This window comes from Saccopteryx bilineata, chromosome 7, assembly GCF_036850765.1.
Source record: "Saccopteryx bilineata isolate mSacBil1 chromosome 7, mSacBil1_pri_phased_curated, whole genome shotgun sequence".
NCBI lineage: Eukaryota > Metazoa > Chordata > Mammalia > Chiroptera > Emballonuridae > Saccopteryx > Saccopteryx bilineata.
In genome coordinates, this window is record NC_089496.1 from 18,760,405 (window position 1) to 18,781,512 (window position 21,108).

Sequence of the window (21,108 nt, forward strand, 5' to 3'; positions counted from 1 at the left end):
ATTCAGCATCTGTTTTCAAAAGCTCATTCTACTTTTATTTAGGGAAATTTCAGGAATACATACAAGTGGACACACAAAGATGAACAAGTTCCCAATAATATACACATTAATTATTATTTTATTATCTAGAAAACTGGTTTAATTAAATGTAAATATTATGTTTCTCTGAAATGTCACTGGTAAAATTTAGATTCAGATTTAAGTTTCCAGAATGAAAAGTTGAGAGTTTCCTGGCTTCTAGTCTTCTCTATAAGGCTTAATCAAAAATGCATTTACTTACTACTCCTTCCCAAATTCTCAGTAATTCAGCACTAGCTATTATACTGTTTAACCTCTGCTAAATAAAATGCTTAGAAATTACTTATTTTTCTATATTGTGAATTTTTCTCTGGCCCAACTTAAGACAGTGATTTGCACTTACATGTATTTTATTTTGATTTTGTTTTTCAGTTTGGGAAAACTGATTTAATGGCTGTTACACTTGCCCAGTCGTTAGCTCATAATATCGGTATTATCTCAGACAAAAGAAAGTTAGCAAGTGGTAAGTTCAAGTACATGTGTGGTTTAGTTGTATTTAAAATAATTTGTAAAATATTTTGGAGAATGAGATTCTTTAATTCAGTTGCTTAATCGAAATAGTTTGGATGATAATACATAAACAGCCAGGGCACAAAATAATGTTTTCCAAAAGTAATACAAAGTTATATTTATATTACAGATGAAAATATTGCCATGTGTTTTAAACATTTATAGTATGTGATGATAAATTTATATTTGAATTTAACATAAGAAATGACAATATAAGCTCAGTTAGATAATTTTAATAATTTAATAAAGAATTCTGGGCATATAGGTAGGTTTAAGGCATACTGTTATATTATGGTGTATTTAAAACATCTCTTATTATGGCCATAGAGAATTTGCCTGTCAAGTCAGATCAGACTTACAGAGTTTGGTAAAATATGGATTTAATAAAATATGCTAGGTTTAGCATCTGTGAAAAATGTATTTTCCCAAGTTACTTCACCAGGAATGGTCAAACAGTAGGTATTCTGAGTAAGTTGATTATCACAATACTTATTATTTTAATAACATTGTAAATACGATTGTTTATTTTAGTAGTAAATATTACCGTTTGTAGAATACTCATTATATGATGAATAATTGAATGCCAGTGTTATTTACATCTAGATACTCATTTAATCCTCTAGATATTCCTGCAAAATATGTATTATTAGCTCCATTTTATAGGTCAGATGACTAGATCTTAAAAGGTTAATGGAGCAATTTTCAACCTTTTTTATCCCATGGCACACATAAAACTAATTACTAAAATTCTGCAGGATGAAAAAGAAATTTGTTTTTGATAGTCTGACTAATAAATAGGTATAAATTTGATTTATTCACACCAAAAAGCTATTGTTGTGTTGGCTGCTGTAATTGTTTTACTGGACAATCTAAGGGAAAAGAGGTCAGCGCCCTGACTTAGGTAGTCAGGTATTGCATGTTTTAAGAATTCTTACAGCACACTGGTTGAAAATGTCTGGGTTCATGGTTCAAGATTACATAAGGTAATGTTAAATGGCAAGCCCAGGTTATAAAGCTGGGTACTTCTGATTCCGAAGACCTTCTGCTTCACCAGTATGCCATACTGCCTACCCCCAGCAGCCTCGGCGCAGAGGCTTTTAAAAATGAACAGGAAACTGGAAGAATTCTCATAAAGACCTAAGAAACCAGGATCCTGACTGGTGTGTCACTATTTCATTGGTATATCATTGTATTTTAAGTGAATTCTTTAAAAATGTAGCCACTTGTTAAAACATCAAAAGATTTAATTTTTTTTTTTTTTTTTTTTGCATTTTTCTGAAGCTGGAAACAGGGAGAGACAGTCAGACAGACTCCCGCATGCGCCCGACCGGGATCCACCCGGCACGCCCACCAGGGGCGAAGCTCTGTCCACCAGGGGGCGATGCTCTGCCCATCCTGGGCGTCGCCATGTTGCGACCCTCCTGGGTGTCGCCATGTTGCGACCAGAGCCACTTTAGCGCCTGGGGCAGAGGCCACAGAGCCATCCCCAGCGCCCGGGCCATCTTTGCTCCAATGGAGCCTTGGCTGCGGGAGGGGAAGAGAGAGACAGAGAGGAAGGCGCGACGGAGGGGTGGAGAAGCAAATGGGCGCTTCTCCTATGTGCCCTGGCCGGGAATCGAACCCGGGTCCTCCGCACGCTAGGCCGACGCTCTACCGCTGAGCCAACCGGCCAGGGCCTCAAAAGATTTAATTTTAATAAAAATTATGTAAGCCCGACAGACGCAGAGTAGATTTTTGTTGTTATGCATTGCATACAAACGTCAAATACAAGGGAAATTAGAAAGCAGGTATTACTTTATTAAAGCTGTACAAGGAATAAAGTTAAGATATACTATTAAAAATAGGAACTAGTAGAAGGGCACCTCTTTTTCCTTTGTAATAAGGCGTGTGTATTCATTTTCTCTTAGGCGAGTGTAAGTGTGAGGACACATGGTCTGGATGCATAATGGGAGATACCGGGTAAGCCCCTTCTGTTGGTAAGGAACTCACTTCTCCTTTCCCTGTTGTGCTGCTGTCTCCTTTGAAATAGGACACTCAGTAACTTAGTGCATGACACCTCACCACAGGTATTTAAAAGAAAATCAGAAGTTGATTTTTCTGACTGGCTTGGCATGTTAACTATTTCCACAAAATACACTGCTCACAAAAATTAGGGCATGTCTCAAAATGAATATGAAGTGATAAAATATCCTCTAGTTTTGTGAGCAGTGTAGTCTCTTCTTGATGAAAACAATTGATGTCAGTTAAGCCAGATGATCCAAGGTATTTTTAAACTTGTATCTAGGCTGGAAATGAGGAACAACTTTGTCCTTGATGGCTTACATTCTAATTCCCACTCCCTTTATCTTCTTCAGTTCTAATTGAAGTGGGTTATAAACTGTACTGTGCTGACTAACAAAACAAGAACAGAGCCCGGATTTGTAGCTTCTCCGACTCCAGCAGCCTCCTACCTGCTGTAGAAGCCTATGGTGTAGACCCTACAATGACTGGTTGCAAGCTACCCGTGGTGCGTCACTGGCCAGGGAGAGGGAAGGGTTGTGCACAGTAGCTCTCCTAAGAAAATTTTTATTTTTATACTGTCCTGCCCTTCACACACTATCAGGCACCCATCTTATTCTTCCTAAGTAAATTCTACAACCACTCCTTTCATGCCAAGCTTATTACTATCACCTTACTTTCCATTTTTATCATCTTGTATTCTTATTTCAGTAACATTACACTCATCCAGCTTCCAAGCTCCCTCTCTCCCTTCCTGAACTCCACTTTCATCGTAGTAGAAAAGGTATAAAGAATGAAAGCTTGAACGCTTGTCAACTATTACCCGCATTTTAGAAATTGAACACTGACTACGTAGTTAACCACTCTTGTGTTTTCTCTTGTTGGCCCTGACCCCACCCCCAGCCAAGGTAACTACCATCTTTAGTTTGGTTCACATCATTCAGATTTTTTTTATGCTTTTACTATATATTTATATGTGTGTGTTTTTGTTGAAGTAATACACAGCATTGCTTTGCATTTCAGTATATATGAAAGGCATCATACTCTGTGTGTTCTTTTATGACTTGTTTTGATCAGCTGTCTCTTTGTGAGATTCATCCATATTAGTAATCATAGCTCTGGTTCACTGACTGTATGGCACAATTTCTCCCTTGTCCTTTTAATGCACATGTCACGCTCAGAACTTCTGTTGAGTGTCTGTTGTTTAAAAGATAAGGTTCAGATTCCTTCCTCCAATATTTCGATGTCCGTAATCTTTAGTCATCTTCATTTGCAATCTCATTTTCCACTGCTGTTCACGATCAGTTTGCTAACCATAATTAAAGATACGTGGGTTTCCAGCTCTTTTGATTTATTAACCATAATCCTATGTGGATTTTCAATTTCTTAAATATTTGCTTACCATAATTGTATATGAATTTTCATCCCCTTTTGATTTCTTTAATAGAATCTCTTCATCCAGAATTCTTACTTATCTAACCACATTTCTAGCCATTTGGGACATATTTTAATCTGTAGCTCCTATATTATAATTTAATTCTGTATTTGCTATGCTTCCCTTCGCCAGTTAATTATAAACTCTTGAGGATTACATCTTAACCTAATTTATTTTTTTTTTCAGATCTTACATCATAACATCTTGTACAGACTTGATTTTTTTTTTTTTTTTCTGAAGCTGGAAAGGGGGAGAGACTGTCAGACAGACTCCCGCATGCGCCCGACCGGGATCCACCCGGCACGCCCACCAGGGGCGACACTCCGCCCACCAGGGGGCGATGCTCTGCCCCTCCGGGGCGTCGCTCTGCCGCAACCAGAGCCACTCTAGCGCCTGGGGCAGAGGCCAAGGAGCCATCCCCAGCGCCCTGGCCATCTTTGCTCCAATGGAGCCTCGCTGCGGGAGGGGAAGAGAGAGACAGAGAGGAAGGAGAGGGGGAGGGGTGGAGAAGCAGATGGGCGCTTCTCCTGTGTGCCCTGGCCGGGAATCGAACCCGGGACTTCTGCACGCCAGGTCGACGCTCTACCACTGAGCCAACCGGCCAGGGCCTATAGTTGTAGTTTTTCAACAATTAAATGCCATGCTAGAGGTTTTTATCTTTTAACAATTATTTAGTATCTTGTACCTGATTATTCTGAATAACTGTTAAACACAAAATTTTGTAGATAGTCTGCTTAGCACTAAGCATAATGTGTAGTAATATCAAATGGCAAATCTGAGATGTGTATGGCTATTTGCCTTGAACTCTTATGTCAAATAGATGCATGTAAGAGAAAAAGCTCATTGCATAAAATATTGTCTGGTATGACGCAATATATAATTTGATTGTGCCGGTCATCACCTAACTGCACGAATTATGGACATATATTTCCTATGGGTTCGTTGTCTTCCATTTTTACGTTTTGAAGTTCCTCTCTAATGCTAAATGTTGTAAAGCATTTTTGAATCGAATGTTTCCCTATTTAAAGCATATTTAAAGCATATATAAAAATTAAAATATTAAGAATGCATTGAATACAATAGATATGTTACCCTGCAAAAAAAAAAAAAAAAAAAGGTTTGGGGAGAGATATATCTGCTTTCAGATATTTGAAGGGCCAAGGTGTGGTAGAGAAATTAATCTTATTTGGTAGAGTTAACACAAACTGTAACTTTAGGAAGGCAGGCGTGGGTCAGTGAAGGTCAGAGCATGCTACAAATTTCAACTGTTCATATATAAAAAGAGCTTCCCTGAGAGGTCAGAGTTTCCTGTCACTGCCGGAGAGCAGACTGAGCTCCTGACTGTGCAGTGGGCAGGAAGCTGGGCCAGGCTGAGACCCATGGGGGCCCTTTGTCTGACACAAACAATTAGTGACTCTCTTCTTTGACAGCAGGAGGGAGACGGGCAGGTTGTGACCAGTAGAATGAGGAGGAAACTTGAAGAAAGCCCTACTTAAATTTCCTAACTCTGGCAGAGATATACGGGATGGATTGATTAGTGGGTTGGGTGACAAAAAATGTTGGCTGAGGTGTTGAAAAAGGGAAGCAGAGCTTGAGTCTGGCGCCTTAGATGGCTCGGCTTTCCTGACTCTCTGAACAAACAAGACAACCAAACAGGCAAAAACTAAGACACAGACAGTATCAGGTGGGTACCAGAGGGAAGGCGGTGGGCGGAGGTAGAAAAGGGTAGAGGGGGTCAAGTATAGGATGACGGGAAGAGACTCTGGGTGGTGAACACGAATGCAGTATACAGGTGATGTCTTATAGAATTGTACACTTGAAACCTGTATAATTTTATTAACCAATTTTACCCCAATAAATTTAATATAATATTAAAAGGAAAGGAAGTAATATATGAAAGTAATGTATGAAAAAGTTTAAATAGACAATAAAGTCTGTGACTTGCGAGGGAAGTAAAGTGAAGGAATTAAGATAGTTGAGGCAATTTGAACTCAGAACAGCTGTAATTTGAGAGCTTGACATGAAATACTTGAAAAATAAGTTCAGGCAAAATAATCATTGTAAATTCCATTTATTGATGCACAAAACATTAAGCATTATGCTAGCAGGAAGAAGGGATAGAAATGAACATAGTCCTTACAGGGTAGTGGAAGAGATTTTATACTGTATTTTTACTATTATAAACACTCAACATAAAACAAATTTTAAAGAATATAGAAAGTAAAATTTTTACCACTTTTTTTCTATTTAGTGATAACCATAGTTATTGTTACAATAAGCAATGTTAAAGTAATGTTTAAATCCAGTATTTTTTCTCTTTCTATTTTTATTGTTTTTTTATAAAATTTAGGTCCTGTTGGATATATATATATATATATATATATATATTCATTTTTTACTTAGCATTATATAGTCAGCGTTTTTCCAAGTCTTTATTTTGCAATACCATGATGTTTAATAACTACATGGTATTCTATTTTATTAAGATATCACAGTTTAGTTAACAGTATGCTTACTATTGATCATTTAGGTTATTTTCATGTTGTTTGCTATTATAAATTGTATCATCATAAATGTCTGTGTTCAGACATATTTGGACACATAGCTAATTATTTCCTCAAGAAAAATTTCTCAAAGTAGGATGACTAGATGTGAGGACATTTCTCATTTTAAAGATTCTCCACACATATGCCAAATAACTCCACAGTCAAGTTTCTTTTTCTGTTGACCCTTTGTGGCTTTATTTGCTATACATTTTTTTCTGTATTTTGAAACAATCTGAAACTTGAAAAGTTGCAAGAATATTAACAAAGAATCTTTTTGTCCTTGAATCATAAGCTGCTAACTTGGTAAACTGCCAAACTCCTTAGTGTGCATTTCTGCAAACAAGGACATCCTCCTGTAGAAACACAATACAACCAATAAAATCATCCGACTCTTAGCTCTCAAACACGGAACAATGACTCTGTGTTTCAAAAATGACATCTTAGAAAAGGTTCAGAATCAGGCGTCCTGTTTTTATGTCTCTTTAAGCCCTCTTCCATCCAGAACGGTTCCTGTCTTTCTTTGACTTGCATGACCTGGATATATTTGTAGATTACAGGTCAGTTCTTTTGTAGAATGCTTTGCAGTTTGGGTTCAAGCCCTGTTGCAATATTTAGGAAAGACTTACTATGAAATAAATTATTCCTCTATTTGATTGAAATTACAGCTCAGTGTGTGTGTGTGTGTGTGTGTGTTTCCTTTGAATATGTATGCAACTAACGAATAACCCATCCATCATCACCACTGGTCACCAAATGAAGACTTTAGAAATATACTGATTGAATAAAACTCTTAGGGATTGAATGCAAATATTGTACATAAGTGGAATTTATTTTTCATTTTTGAGAAAATGTATAATTTTAACAATGTTCAATTTTAAGACTAATGTACAAACAAAGGAGATAAAAATCATACCCAGCTATTAATTTTCTTTTGTCTCGTAGCTATTATCTTCCTAAGAAGTTCACCCAGTGTAACATTGAAGAGTATCACGACTTTCTGAATAGTGGAGGTGGTGCCTGCCTTTTCAACAAACCTTCTAAGGTAATAAGTGTTATCAGAGTCACTAGTTATTCATCTTTCTATAGCAGGGGTCCCCAAACGTTTTACACAGGGGGCCAGTTCACTGTCCCTCAGACCGTTGGAGGGCCGGCCTATAAAAAAACTATGAACAAATCCCTATGCACACTGCACATATCTTATTTTAAAGTAAAAAAACAAAACGGGAACAAATACAATATTTAAAATAAAGAACAAGTAAATTTAAATCAACAAACTGACCAATATTTCAATGGGAACTATGCGCCTCTCACTGACCACCAATGAAAGAGGTGCCCCTTCTGGAAGTGCGGCGGGGGCCGGATAAATTGCCTCAGGGGGCCGTAGTTTGGGGACCCCTGTTCTATAGTATAAACACATTTTTTCAGCCACTGGGTTCCATAAAAGAGAGCTTTTCAACTTGGCTTATAGGTATGTGTTCTAGATTTGCAAAGTGTTTGCATTTTCGAAGTCAGCTTCAATCTTGGGCATTTGGGGCTTTTCTGATGGGAATAGAAAGCAGGTAGAAATGAAAATGTTTGCTTTCTGAAAATTTTTCATTTTCTTTTTATATGACCAAATGAGGCTTCAGGGTCAGCTTACAAAACTGTTTTCATTTTGTCTTTTTCATTTTCTTGATGAGTTCCCCATCGCCCCCCTAACCACAACTCATACTGGTAGGAAGGAGGCATATCTACACTTATTACTCCCTACCACTGCCTTTCAGAACAAGCAGTATGATTAAAATTGCAAGTACTTCTCAATATGGAAACCAAGTTTGCTTGAAGAAGAGAGTCTGTATGTAGACTTTGGCAGAGCCTTTTGCGACTGTGGAAACATCCTTTGCTTTCTGACTGCCTAGCAAGCGGGTCTTTCTCCTGCATATGGAAGAATGCACAGTAAAGCAGAATGCTTTAAACTTGTCATGACACCTGTGATGTGCTTCTGTACACCACGGTGATGTGTAGTATTGCCTTGTAATCGTTTACCTGGTTTCAGTCTCTGTTCACTGCAGTAACATTTAGGAAATATATCACAAGGCACTGAGTTGATTTTAACTTCAAAAGTTTCAGAAGTGATAGTTAAATTAAATCCCTGCTGCTGTAAATGGAAAACAATTCCAGTCTTTTTACAAAGATAACTGATAATTTATTCTGAACCCAGATTAAGAGAATAAGAGCATTTTTCATCTGGGTAAGTTTTTGTTTTGACTTTCAAAGCTGTCTCGTTCGTTGTGATCCCTTTCAACTGAAACTGACACCTAGAGATGAGTTGATTCATTTGATGGAGAGGAAAGAGTATTTGAAATAAGGCGGGGATTCTTTTTTGTTGTTGCTGCTTTCTTTATTTTGTTTTGCTTTTTCCCTCCAGTTGGTTTTAAGAAAGAGAGAGAGAGAGAGAGAGAGTGTGTGTGTGTGTGTGTGTGTGTGTCTGTGTGTTGATAGGTGTGTGTATTCACTTCCATTCTGTAATAGGTAGACTTTGATTAACTCTTGAATGAATATTCTATATTTCAGGGCATTGCAACTGTATATATTAATTTTTTCTATAATCATAAGATAAATTATACTCAAAAGATAATATGAATAGAGAGTTAAAAATTAAAGTCTTAAAATATACTCTAGTATAGGCCAAAACTTCTTTTGTCTCTGGGACAGATTATCATTGCTGTTCTTTGCAGAGCTGTTATTAAAAGAAGCTGTATTTTGTATTAAGTACATCAGTGAATTTGTTATTTTGTGATGTTTTCCTCATTATCAATGCAATAAGTCTCTATTGCACAAGGAAGGAAATACAATTAATAAAGGGCTTTTCACAGGTAATTCAGTTTGATCCTCGTAACAGTTTGTGATATGGGGGCAGCTGGTATTATTCCTGTTTTACATACTAAAACTCTTGGGCTCTGAGGCGGCAAGTCATTTGCCCAGGATAAGTAGCTGAGTTGAGATTTGAATCCAGACTTTTTCACTCTTAATCCCTTGCTTCCTGCTGGAAGGGAATGAAATTTCAAGAGTCAGTCTGGCTTAATTTTAGTCAATGGTTAGAATTTTTATTTTGATGGCATTTATAAGACTCTACTTGATATGTAGGTTATAGATGTAAATATAATTAAATCTGACATGGAAACATTGTTAGACACTCCTGTTCTAAAGTTATAGAAAATCATGCTTTTTGTTTAGGAAAATAAAAATATGTTTTGGAATAACTGGCAGCTATTCCAGACGTATAAATGTGGCACTTAGGGTCCCTGTGTAAGTGCTTTGATATTGATTTGTCTGCATTTTAATTCCCTTTTGGTTTTCACCCCCCCAGCTTCTCGATCCTCCCGAGTGTGGTAATGGCTTCATTGAAACTGGAGAGGAGTGTGACTGTGGGACCCCGGCAGTAAGTCTCTGAGTGTTTTGATGGTCATTTTTTTAGGTTATTCAGGGTCATTCCAGGTTCACACACTGAGACAGAGCAGGGGTTGTGCCTGGGAATTGTATAAGACTTGTGGAAGAAAAATTATTAATGTGAGGTTGTACGTTTATTATAGAAAATACCCTGGTACTTCTAGGAAAATTACACCATTTTCTGATGTTATGCAAATGTTTATTTTTCTTAGGAATGTATCCTTGAGGGAGCAGAGTGTTGTAAGAAATGCACCTTGACCCAGGATTCTCAGTGCAGTGATGGCCTTTGCTGTAAAAAGTGCAAGGTAAATAAATGTGGATTCCTAACCAGCTGACAGAAAGAGGACATACTTATTAAATTGAAAGGCTAGGTAAATATAATCTAATAACAACAGCAGTATTTAATTTCTATGTTAAGTGACTAAGGGCCAGGTGCTTTAAGAATCTTCACAAAATCTTGTGAGGTGAGTAACTATTTTTGTTTCCATTTAACAGATGAGAACACTGAGGCCTATAGTAGTTAAATAGTTTGCCCAGGGTCTTACACCAAGTAAGTCAGGGAAATTTCCAGAGATGGTCCTCTCCCTACTGCCTCCCTGAGGAGCAGCGCATTAAATGAAACCAGGTGTTTATTTAATCTTTGAGTGATATTTTTTCCTTTTTTATAAAGCCAAGCGGATATTCAGTAGACCTTTCTTTTCTTGCTGCTCAGCTGAGTATATCTCCTGCATTAGCTGTTGAGGGAGTCAAAGGAATGCTTTTAGACCTGATAACATCTTACATGTGTTGCGCAAGAGTTTAAAATGCACTTTTAAATACATTACCCATTTTCATCTTCCTAATAGCATCCTCACACCTGTCTCCAAATAGTTAAGCCCTTCCGTCAAGACTAACAGTGTTTTGAGCTTACTTTTTCCAAAGAAATCTATTTCTTTTTTCTCTTCTCATATAAAATCTGGTACAATATTGTACATTTTTCTGAGGTTGAATATCTGTCTTTTAGTCTGTACATTTTATGCAGGCAGAGCCAGGGACTTACGCACTGATTGGTACAGGTTCTCTGTCAATCTTTGTTTAATGGATGAATAAGTATGCACAGCAGTCTCTTCCTGCTAATTTGCTGATTAGTCTAATTAGAGTTAAAGGAGGGTGGAATATGAATCTAGTATCTACTGAGCACCAGAAATAGCACTGAGGATTTTTCGTGTAGATATCTTTTATCTGGATTTCTCAACCCTGGTGCTGTTGACATTTTTCGTGGGATAATTCTTTGTTGTGCAGGTGTGTCTTACTTATTGTAGAATATTTAGCAGTGTCCTTGATTTCCGCTTACAGATGCAAGCACAATCCCTCCCAGTTGTATCAACCAAAAATATCTCCAGACATTGCCAAATGTCCCTTTGCGGGCACATTTCCTCCTGGTTGAGACCACTGTATTCGTTAATGCTCACACAGCCATGTTTTTCTGACGGGCATTATTCAGATGTTTTCACCAGAGCAGTCCCAGTCTCAGGGAAGTGACTAAGCTGCAGAGGCTCATTCAGCCAGGAGGGGTGAACGTGTGGGAGGGGGTGAACGTGCAGTTACACCCCAGGTCCGGGAGTGCAGTTACACCCCGGGTCCAGGAGGGGGTGAACGTGCAGTTACACCCCAGGTCCGGGAGTGCAGTTACACCCTGGGTCCAGGAGGGGGTGAACGTGCAGTTATGCCCCAGGTCCAGGAGGAGGTGAACATGCAGTTACACCCCAGGTCCGGGAGTGCAGTTACACCCGGGTCCAGGAGGGGGTGAACGTGCAGTTACACCCCAGGTCCAGGAGGAGGTGAACGTGCAGTTACACCCCAGGTCCGGGAGTGCAGTTACACCCCGGGTCCAGGAGGGGGTGAACGTGCAGTTACACCTGGGTCCAGGAGGGGTGAACGTGCAGTTACACCCCGGGTCCAGGAGGGGGTGAACATGCAGTTACGCCCCAGGTCCGGGAGTGCAGTTACACCCCGGGTCCGGAAGTGCAGTTACACCCGGGTCCAGGAGGGGGTGAACGTGCAGTTATACCCCAGGTCCGGGAGTGCAGTTACACCCGGGTCCAGTAGGGGTGAACGTGCAGTTACGCCCCAGGTCCAGGAGTGCAGTTACACCCGGGTCCAGAAGGGGGTGAACATGCAGTTATACCCCGGGTCCAGGAGGGGATGAACGTGCAGTTACGCCCCAGGTCCAAGAGTGCAGTTACACCCCGGGTCCAGGAGGGGGTGAACGTGCAGTTACACCCCGGGTCCGGGAGTGCAGTTATACCCCGGGTCCAGGAGGGGGTGAACAAGCAGTTACACCCCAGGTCTGGGAGTGCGGTTACACCCCGGGTCCAGGAGTGCAGTTACACCCAGGTCCAGGAGGGGGTGAACGTGCAGTTACACCCCAGGTCCGAGAGTGCAGTTACACCCGGGTCCAGGAGGGGGTGAACGTGCAGTTACACCCCGGGTCCAGGAGGGGGTGAACGAGCAATTACACCCCGGGTCCAGGAGGGGGTGAACGAGCAGTTACGCCCCAGGTCCGGGAGGGGGTGAAAGGGCAGTTACACCCCAGGTCACCGGCAGCCATCGCTGTTGGTGCCGTCACTACTCTGACTGGCAGCTTTTGAGGACAAGCAAGGCCCTGGCGAGCGTCTCTGACAGCGCTCTCTAGAAAAGGATGATGGAACCAACTATGAAACAGACGTTCTTGCATTTTGGCTGCCTCTACTGTTTATTCTGCCAGCTTTTCTGCTATACCACAGGATCCCGATCACTTATTGTAATTCTCCATGTTTTAAGTCTGCCTGTCCATGAAATGCATTTAATTAGGCCATTTTCTTTGATTTATAGATGCAATATTATCATTTCAAGGAACAAATTAAAAATAATAAAATTAAAATACATACAGTAAAGTGGCACAGTTAACCACCCCACAGATAAGCTCCAGCCAGACCAGTCAAGGAAGACCTTTTTTAAGGTGACTAACTTTTTCTACAATGAAAAGGAGGACAAAAATAAATACAAGAAAACAATATTGTAAATAAAAGAAACATTCATTGTAACAATAATACACTATAATTGATAAATGCATAATAAAAACATTTGTAATATTTTATATTGTAATTATGCTTACATACCTATTAATTTTTAATAATAATTGTAAGAAAAAGTACTCATTTAGATACAAATATGTCACATCACACACAATGGATTGACTCTGCATCGATTGAATACGGACATTTACAGATCAGTCTTCTGATATCAAAAAGGAGGACATTTAGGAGGACACTTTTCGAGAGAGGACGGAACTTACAAAGAAGGACTGTCCTCCCTACAGGAGGATGATTGGTCACCTTACCTTTTTGCCACTTTCTCTGCCCTGCACCCCACTTTCACCCTTCCCTGGGCCCCTGGAGGGGCCAGAGGCAGGACAGTGAATGGAGAAGGGGAAGTAGTAGAACAAGATGAGAAATTGTGTGTAGCTCTATTTTTTCTACATACGTTTATAATAATGTGTCTATAAGTCAGAGTTGGCCAACAATTTCTGTAAAGATTCAGGTATGAAATAGTGTGGGCTTTGTAGGTCATAGGCTTGTGTCTCAGTTACTTAACTCTGCCTTTGAAAGCAGCCATCAAAAATACAGAAACCATCGGGCATGGCTATGTTCCCATAAAACTTTATTTATAAAAGCAAGTGGCCAACCATATTTTTTCCTCAAGCCATAATTTGGGGACTTTGGCTGTAAAATATTATTTATTTACTTGTTTATTATTTTTCTTCTCTGATTAGTGTGTAAGTTCCAAGGGGGGGGATTGGGGTTGATTTATTTCTTGCTGTACCACAGCATGTAGAGAGAGCAGGTCCTTCTTCCCTGTGCTTTCTCTCAGAAATCTCTCGCAGTTCTTCGTGTAAACTCTGCCATCAATCTGCTCAGATTTCTGCCTCAGATGGTTTAAAATTGTGGTTTACCCCAGTTCCAAGGAGGAGTGGAGCCAGAATATATGAAATTTATTGCCTTAGTTTTAGCTTACAAACAGGATTCATGTGTTTTGTTCTTCATTGAGACCCCAGTGGCTAGAAAGTGCCTGGTACATTTTAAGTGGCTAGGCAAAGGAATGAATGAATGAATGAATGAATGAATGAATGAATGAACACAAAATTTGTTCAGATGCTGATTGGAGTTGGTAGTGTGCTGTCATGTTCTGGGAACAACAGGACACATGATTAGAGGGTTGTGAACAAGGGAGAGAAGGTAAAAAGTGTGTGTGTGTGTGTGTGTGTGTGTACGCTCACCAAATAATAGGCATGTTTGTGTGAGCAGAGATCAAAACGTAAAGGATCCACCCCAAATATTAACATTTTGGAGAAGGAAATAAAATGAAATTGAAGAGGAAAGGGGAACGGCTAAAACATTATATATCTCTGTTTTGTTATAATGAATATTCTTGCAATTTATAATCCCATGAGCTTAAAAATTTATTTGTACTACTCCCACATTTACAAGAAATATTTGAGGTGGTTGAAAACAGACAAAAAAATAAATCCTCTCATACATGGGTACAAATCATAGTAACATTAGGAATTAAGGACCAAGCTATAAATCTGTGTAAAAATGAGGCAGGAAAGCAGGAAAGGACAGTATGGGAGGAAATAGCTTTGCCAGAAAATCTTAACTTTTGCAGTTTAGCCCCAAATGTAACTTTCATATTCTTGGCAGAAAAGGCCTGAAGGAGTATTATGATAAAAGTGCCAGTAAGAATGAAGGGTGAAGTGTAAATCCAAAAGCCATTTGGAAGGAGGACTTCCTAAAACTTGGACTGGCTGGTCCTTCAGGTGGGGCTGTAGCATCCTGTGCCATCCTGTTTTACCAAGATACCTGTAGTGCAAGGCTTGTGTGTAGTGACTATGCAAATGACTTCCTGCTCGGGAAATTCTCTCCAAAACCTTGAATTAACATTTCATTCAGTAACTGGTTTTCACAGACTCCCAACTTAAAATAGCTTAAGGTATTCCTGTCTCCAGAATATTTATTTTGCTTTTTTAAAGATGATACGGTGAGACATTTTTCTCCAACAGTTTGACACGTTGATTTTTGTTCATTTTAGTTTCAGCCCATGGGGACTGTGTGTCGGGAAGCAGTGAATGATTGTGACATTCATGAAACATGCTCAGGAAATTCAAGCCAGGTAATGTACAGAACAATTACTCGAAACCAGAGAGGGAAGGTAGGTGTGTCTTTAATGCACTGACCCCCTGGGTGACATGGCAATGGACAAGTGCACATGTCTCTCTTTCACAGAAATTCCCCCTCTTTTTATTTATTTTTCAGGAACTTAAGTTTCAGTAATGAAAGCTTGAGCAGATGTTTAGCATAATTTTGTCTACACGGCAAACAAACCTAAGACAGCATGCATGCCTTTTTTGCTTTAAGTAGATAGTCAAATTCATTCGCTTTCTGTATTTAATGAAGGAGGAAACAAGAGGACGCCTCAGCTGGTGGAAACAGGAGTCAGCTAAGGCGGAGAGCCCCCCAGAGCGGGGGGGGGGGTCTGAGAGGAGCCTGCTGCTCTCTCCTGACTCCTGTGTATCTGAGACCGCTTGCATCACCTCAGCTAGTAATAGCTGCTCTTGAGTTTAGTATTACTTAGTTGTAAATAGAAACAATAGGGAAGTTGATCAACTTTGGCAGGAGTTCCCAGATTTTCACATGGTCAGTGTGTATACAGTCAGTCCTCGCTTCGCATGGTCATGTAGGACCGTGAAATCGGCCACGCAAACTGAAACCGTGTAAAGGCATCTTTTAACAGTCAATGGAAGAAACTGCAGTTCTGTGATCTTTTGAAAAGGTTGTCAGACTATTACAAACTCTCTTTCTGATGGTTTTAATGAATATGGGAATGAAAAATGAACTAGTATTTATTTAGCACACTAAATTAAAAACATTAAGAACCAGAGTATTTTATTTCTTTGTAAAAGCCTTACCAGGAGTAGTGCCACCTTCTAGTAAACCTTAGGCTACATAGTGAACATCGTTTCCATGCGTGGTTGAATTGTCATACTCCTTGCTCAGTCTGGACCAGCGTTCAACATTTTACCCTTCGTGCTTTCAGTGTCATGAACAGCCTCCGAGATGTGAGGACGTGAACGGGAAGGTGTTTGTGGAACAGCACCATCAACATTCCCGTCATCAGCAACTTTGTTCCCTCTAACTCTATATACATTTGATTAGAATTTCACTTTGTGTCATCACTTTCATCGTTTTGATGCACTTTCATCTTTGTTAGCCAGTTCCCGCTTTTGATTATCCAGTTTTGTAAAATGTCACGTTATCACCCAGAGACAGAGAGGCAACATAACTCCCCGCCTTGCTGTCTGTGCATGAACTGAATATGAGCAGTCACTGAGAGGCTCTGAGTGGCAAGATCGGTCATTTACTTGTTATTTTGCCTAGTGGTCAGCTGACTGAAGAGCCAGTGGCAAGTTTGTGCTTTGTGCAATCACTCACAGTTAATAATAGTATATTAGGGCAACTGAGATGGGAACTGCATTGTGGGATACTGGTATTCTTTAACAAAACCATGATAACTGAGACTTATGCATATTGGAGCCGTGTGAAGCTAGGACTGCTGCATAGTTTTTGCACTAGAAAAGAGGGATGCAGTACTGGTATATCTACGTAAACCATTAAAAATGCTTTATTTTAAAGATGATTTTCCTACGCTGCTAAAGATTTTTCATGTAACAGTGTTTTCCCTATTATCTAACTAGCATTATGTTTCTAAGCTAACAGTGATGAGGAGGACAGTAAAATGAGGGACATGCAAAGCTATTCTTGTTGCGTTAACAAGCTGTATCAGCATCAGTTGGAGATAGAACAGGTCCTCGAATAAGGGTATTTAGTTCAATGTTGTTTTGTTATAACATTGATGAGATGCCACAGGAACTTAAAACTGTTGTTTATTTCAATTAGCCTGTGGTAAAATTGGTTTGATTATACATCGTTTTGCTTTAAGTCACAGAACTTATCGAGGACGTTAAGTGAAGACTTACATTTGTATACAAGGACTTATAAGTGTATTTATAAATGACTATTTTAGTACATTGGTGGTATGATTTGTTAGCTCAATGCAATGTAGTTAGCTATTAAAGAGGATACTTACAAAAGTGTTCATTATGACGAGGAAATTTATACCTATGTTTATTAAAACTAATAAAAAAAGGTAGAGGAAAAAATGGACCAAAGTGTAAAAAATAGTTGTCTTTGGATGGTGGGGGGATGAAAACTTCTGTCTTTCATTTTCATTTTACCCTTTTCTTACATTATATAACTTTTCTCAAACGAGGATCTAATTAATATAATAGTAGAAAAATGTATAATGAATTTAAAATCACATAAGAATGCTTTGGAGTTTTCTGCACTTGTCAGAAGGTGAAAAGGGGAGCATGCTAAAACCCTTATCTTTTTCTATCATTTGCAAAATAGACCTCCGCTTGAGAGTCATTTTGAGGGCAAGGGCCGTGTTGCTTCTCCTGGTAAAAAAGATGCAATAAGCTTATCGCTCCGTCTCTGCTGGCATCTCCCTTGCTTTGTTCTGTGCGCTTGCTTTTCTCCTCTGAGGACCAGTGTTTCTACATATAGTAGTAAGAAGCTCTTCCACTTTAGCATTTGTTGAGCCCTTGCTGTCAGTTCTTTCTGTTTGCTGCTGTGTGGTCAACTGTTTTGTCTCTGATAGATTAATATTTTTAGGGGAAAGTACCCTAATTGTTGTATTTCTTTTGGTGTTCTCTTTTTTGTTTTGATTTACAGATATTTTAAGACACTAAACATATTCTCAGACTCTACGTTTATAATGAGAACATTAAAGGGATTAGCTTGTCCTGATAATTTTCTGTGCATTTGGTTCATAGTTCTCGTTTTTTTTTCCCTAGTGTGCCCCAAATATTCATAAAATGGATGGCTATTCATGTGATGGTGTTCAGGTAGGTTACTTCATCTTTACCTAAATTGTTCATGTATACCAGTATGACAAAAATACTGAAATCTTATCAAAATAGGAATATCAATTTAAATGTTTTGTAATCAGCCCCGGCCAGGTAGCTAAGCTGGTTAGATTGTCGTCCCAACACAGCAAGGTTGTGGGTTTGATCCCCAGTCAGGGTACATATGAGAATCAACCAGTGAACTCATAAATGAGTGGAACAACACATTGATATTTCCTTCTCTCTCTCTCTCTCTCTCTCTTTTTTCTCTTTCTCCTCCCCTGCACCCTTCCTCTCTCTCTCTAAAATCAATAGAAAAAAGAAATGTTTTGTAATCAATTCTGAAGATAAAAGGTCTTTATATTACTCATCTACTGTACAGTTCCCTGGCCGTGTTTAGCTTTTCAGTTATCTGACATAAGCAGACATTGTGTTGCTAATAGGTGTGCTTTTCCATTCTAGGGGATTTGCTTTGGAGGAAGGTGCAGAACCAGGGATAGACAATGCAAATACATCTGGGGCCAAAGTAAGTAAATCGTGTGACCTGACCATTTTATAGTTTGGTATCAGGCCATGGCATAAATTTTCAATCACTTTAAGAGGGAGGGAGTTTAAGACCACTATACATCTTCACTGGGGCACTTCTGTGGGAATTAGGGAAGAACACCTCTTTTGAGAAGACACAGCTCCTCATATCCTGGGTAGTTGGCAGTGCCTTCGGAGGAGCCAGAAGGTGCCTTCACTGCCAGGTAGGTGAAGTCCATGCCAGCCGTGTGGCTTGGAGAACAGAACAAACCTAGATTTCAGCTCCGCTTACACTCTCCACAGCTGAGTGTTTTTCAGCAAATCCTGTATAACTATATGGAAGGGACAGGGGCCCAGATGGGGCACTGTAGCATTACAGCTGTAGCATTTTAGCCAGACTTGTTTTTCCTTCCTCCACTCTCTTTCTTCAGCTCTACCTGGCTTTTCTACTTATCAGTGACCTCCTGCTGAGGTAGCTTTGCCATATCAGAGAAATTTTGATGTTACTCCCTTCAAAGTTTGTCAGATTTTCAGAGTGAATTATAAAGCAATTATATCAAAAACATATTTAAATTACATATTTCTAGCCCTGGCCAGTTGGCTCAGTGGTGGAGTGTTGGCTCTGTGTATGGACATCCCAAGTTCGATTCCCAGTCAGTATACAAAGGAGAAGCAACCATCTGCTTTTCCTCCTCTCCCCCTCCCCTTTTTATCCCCCCTCCCACATACCCACAGCTATGGCTCGATTGACTTGAGCACATTGGCCTCAGGTGCTGAGGATAGCTCCGTGGAGCCTCCACCTAAGGCACTAAAAACAGCTCAGTTGCCAGCATTGGCCCTAGATAGGCAGATCATCGGCCCCTGACGGGGGTTGCTGGGTGGATCCTGGTTGGAGCGCATGCAGGAATCTGTCTCACTATCTCCCTTCCTCCCACTTAAAAAAATTATATATTTCTATTTAAAAATATGTTTAAATGTTATATATACTTTTCCAGAAGTATTATCTACCCTGTTGAGGGTAATTTCTGTTTTGAACTTTTTCAAAAGATAGTGATAATCCTTGTCACAAACAGTGGCTACAATCCTTTTGGGAGAGGAAGTAGTTGTTCTCTTTTGGGCAATTGGAGAAACATTGGAATGGGGAGAATTAAGTCCTGTGTGTTTATGCTCTAAACCATAAACCAGGCGTCCCCAAACTACGGCCCGCGGGCCGCAGTGCGGCCCCCTGAGGCCATTTATACGGCCCCCACTGCACTTCTGGAAGGGGCACCTCTTTCATTGGTGGTCAGTGAGAGGACCACTGTATTTGGCAGCCCTCCAATGGTCTGAGGAACAGTGAACTGGCCCCCTGTGTAAAAAGTTTGGAGACTCCTGCAACAAAAGATAGAGTTTGTTTCTTCCACTTGAGAAAAAATAGTAGCTGACAGCAAAAGGTAGGAAAAGACTGTATCAACATAATTATTATTACTTTTGAAAATATAAACTAACATTATCTTTCGATTTGTGTGCAAGTCATTTTGATCTAATTCTTGGATAACTTCCATCAACCAATCCTGGCTTTAGCAAAAATAAAATTCCAACAAAAATGCTGACATGACTTAAAATGTTATGTGACTCTCAGATATTTGGCATGAATTTAAGTTTTTCTAAAAGCAGAATGAAGTTGGTTTTTTGGATAGGTGTTAATAATTAGGAAACAAGGTAGAAATTATATCTGTTTTACGACTTTAATTACGATGCATCACCATTTTAAGAAATTTGTCTTTATGATTGATAAAAGTTACTGAATGAGCAGTTTGTGCTTTATATTTGGCCCTGAGAGTGTGGAATGTTTATTTAAAGAACCATTTGGGAGCATCTTCCCCTAATTATTGGCCAAATTCTGAGCAGTGTTCTTTGAACCTGCAGCCTGAATCCATTTAAAGATCTAAGAGATTTGTTCACCAAATTTGCAATAAGCAGTCATGAAAAATATACAGGAGTCATGGATGTCTACAGGATAGGAAAAGTGGTGATGTTGGGTCCGATTTTGGAATTGATACCATTGTAGTGAAAGACTCCTTCCACGGCTGTTTCCCTGACTGCAGACACTTTGAGCAGCTCATGTGCTATATCTGTCACTGATAGAAAACTCTGTTCTGCTTCAGAGGTGATGGCATCAGACAAGTACTGCTATGAGAAACTGAATATTGAGGGGACCGAGAAGGGTAACTGTGGAAAAGAGAAAGAAACATGGATACAGTGCAACAAACGGTGAGATGGACAAGTCGCCTTGAGTTCATCCCTTTGTTAATGACAAACATTACTGTTCAGCAACCAGGATTTTCCTGTTTCCTGCGTCCTTTCCCACGGTCCCAGCATCATCTTTGCAGAAGGTTCTTAAATCTTAACATGTAAGCTCATCTCTCACCTATGGCCCAGGTCATGCTTATAGGTGCCTCAGTACTTCCTCACCTCAGAGATATCTGCCAGCATCTCAAAAAAAACAAAACAAATTAAAGCCACCAGAATACATACTCAATTACAGGCTCTGACTTTTCTAAACCACCGTTTTGTCCAAGAGTCCTAATATCTCACTGTCCCACTTAGAAGTTTCCGAATGA

General features: G+C 39.6%; 1 protein-coding gene across 11 annotated transcripts in view; it reads left to right on the forward strand.

Annotated features, from left to right (window-relative positions):
* The window catches only part of ADAM22 (ADAM metallopeptidase domain 22), a 273,466-nt gene that overhangs the window by 199,722 nt on the left and 52,636 nt on the right, over positions 1-21,108 (forward strand). For all 11 annotated transcript variants that reach the window (XM_066238167.1, XM_066238155.1, XM_066238156.1 and 8 more), the window contains exons 13-21: positions 451-541; positions 2,496-2,547; positions 7,510-7,609; positions 9,917-9,988; positions 10,209-10,301; positions 15,106-15,186; positions 17,930-17,980; positions 18,443-18,506; positions 20,653-20,758. In XM_066238167.1, coding sequence (XP_066094264.1) covers positions 451-541; positions 2,496-2,547; positions 7,510-7,609; positions 9,917-9,988; positions 10,209-10,301; positions 15,106-15,186; positions 17,930-17,980; positions 18,443-18,506; positions 20,653-20,758 — 710 coding nt within the window. The remainder of the gene's footprint in view (positions 1-450; positions 542-2,495; positions 2,548-7,509; positions 7,610-9,916; positions 9,989-10,208; positions 10,302-15,105; positions 15,187-17,929; positions 17,981-18,442; positions 18,507-20,652; positions 20,759-21,108) is intronic.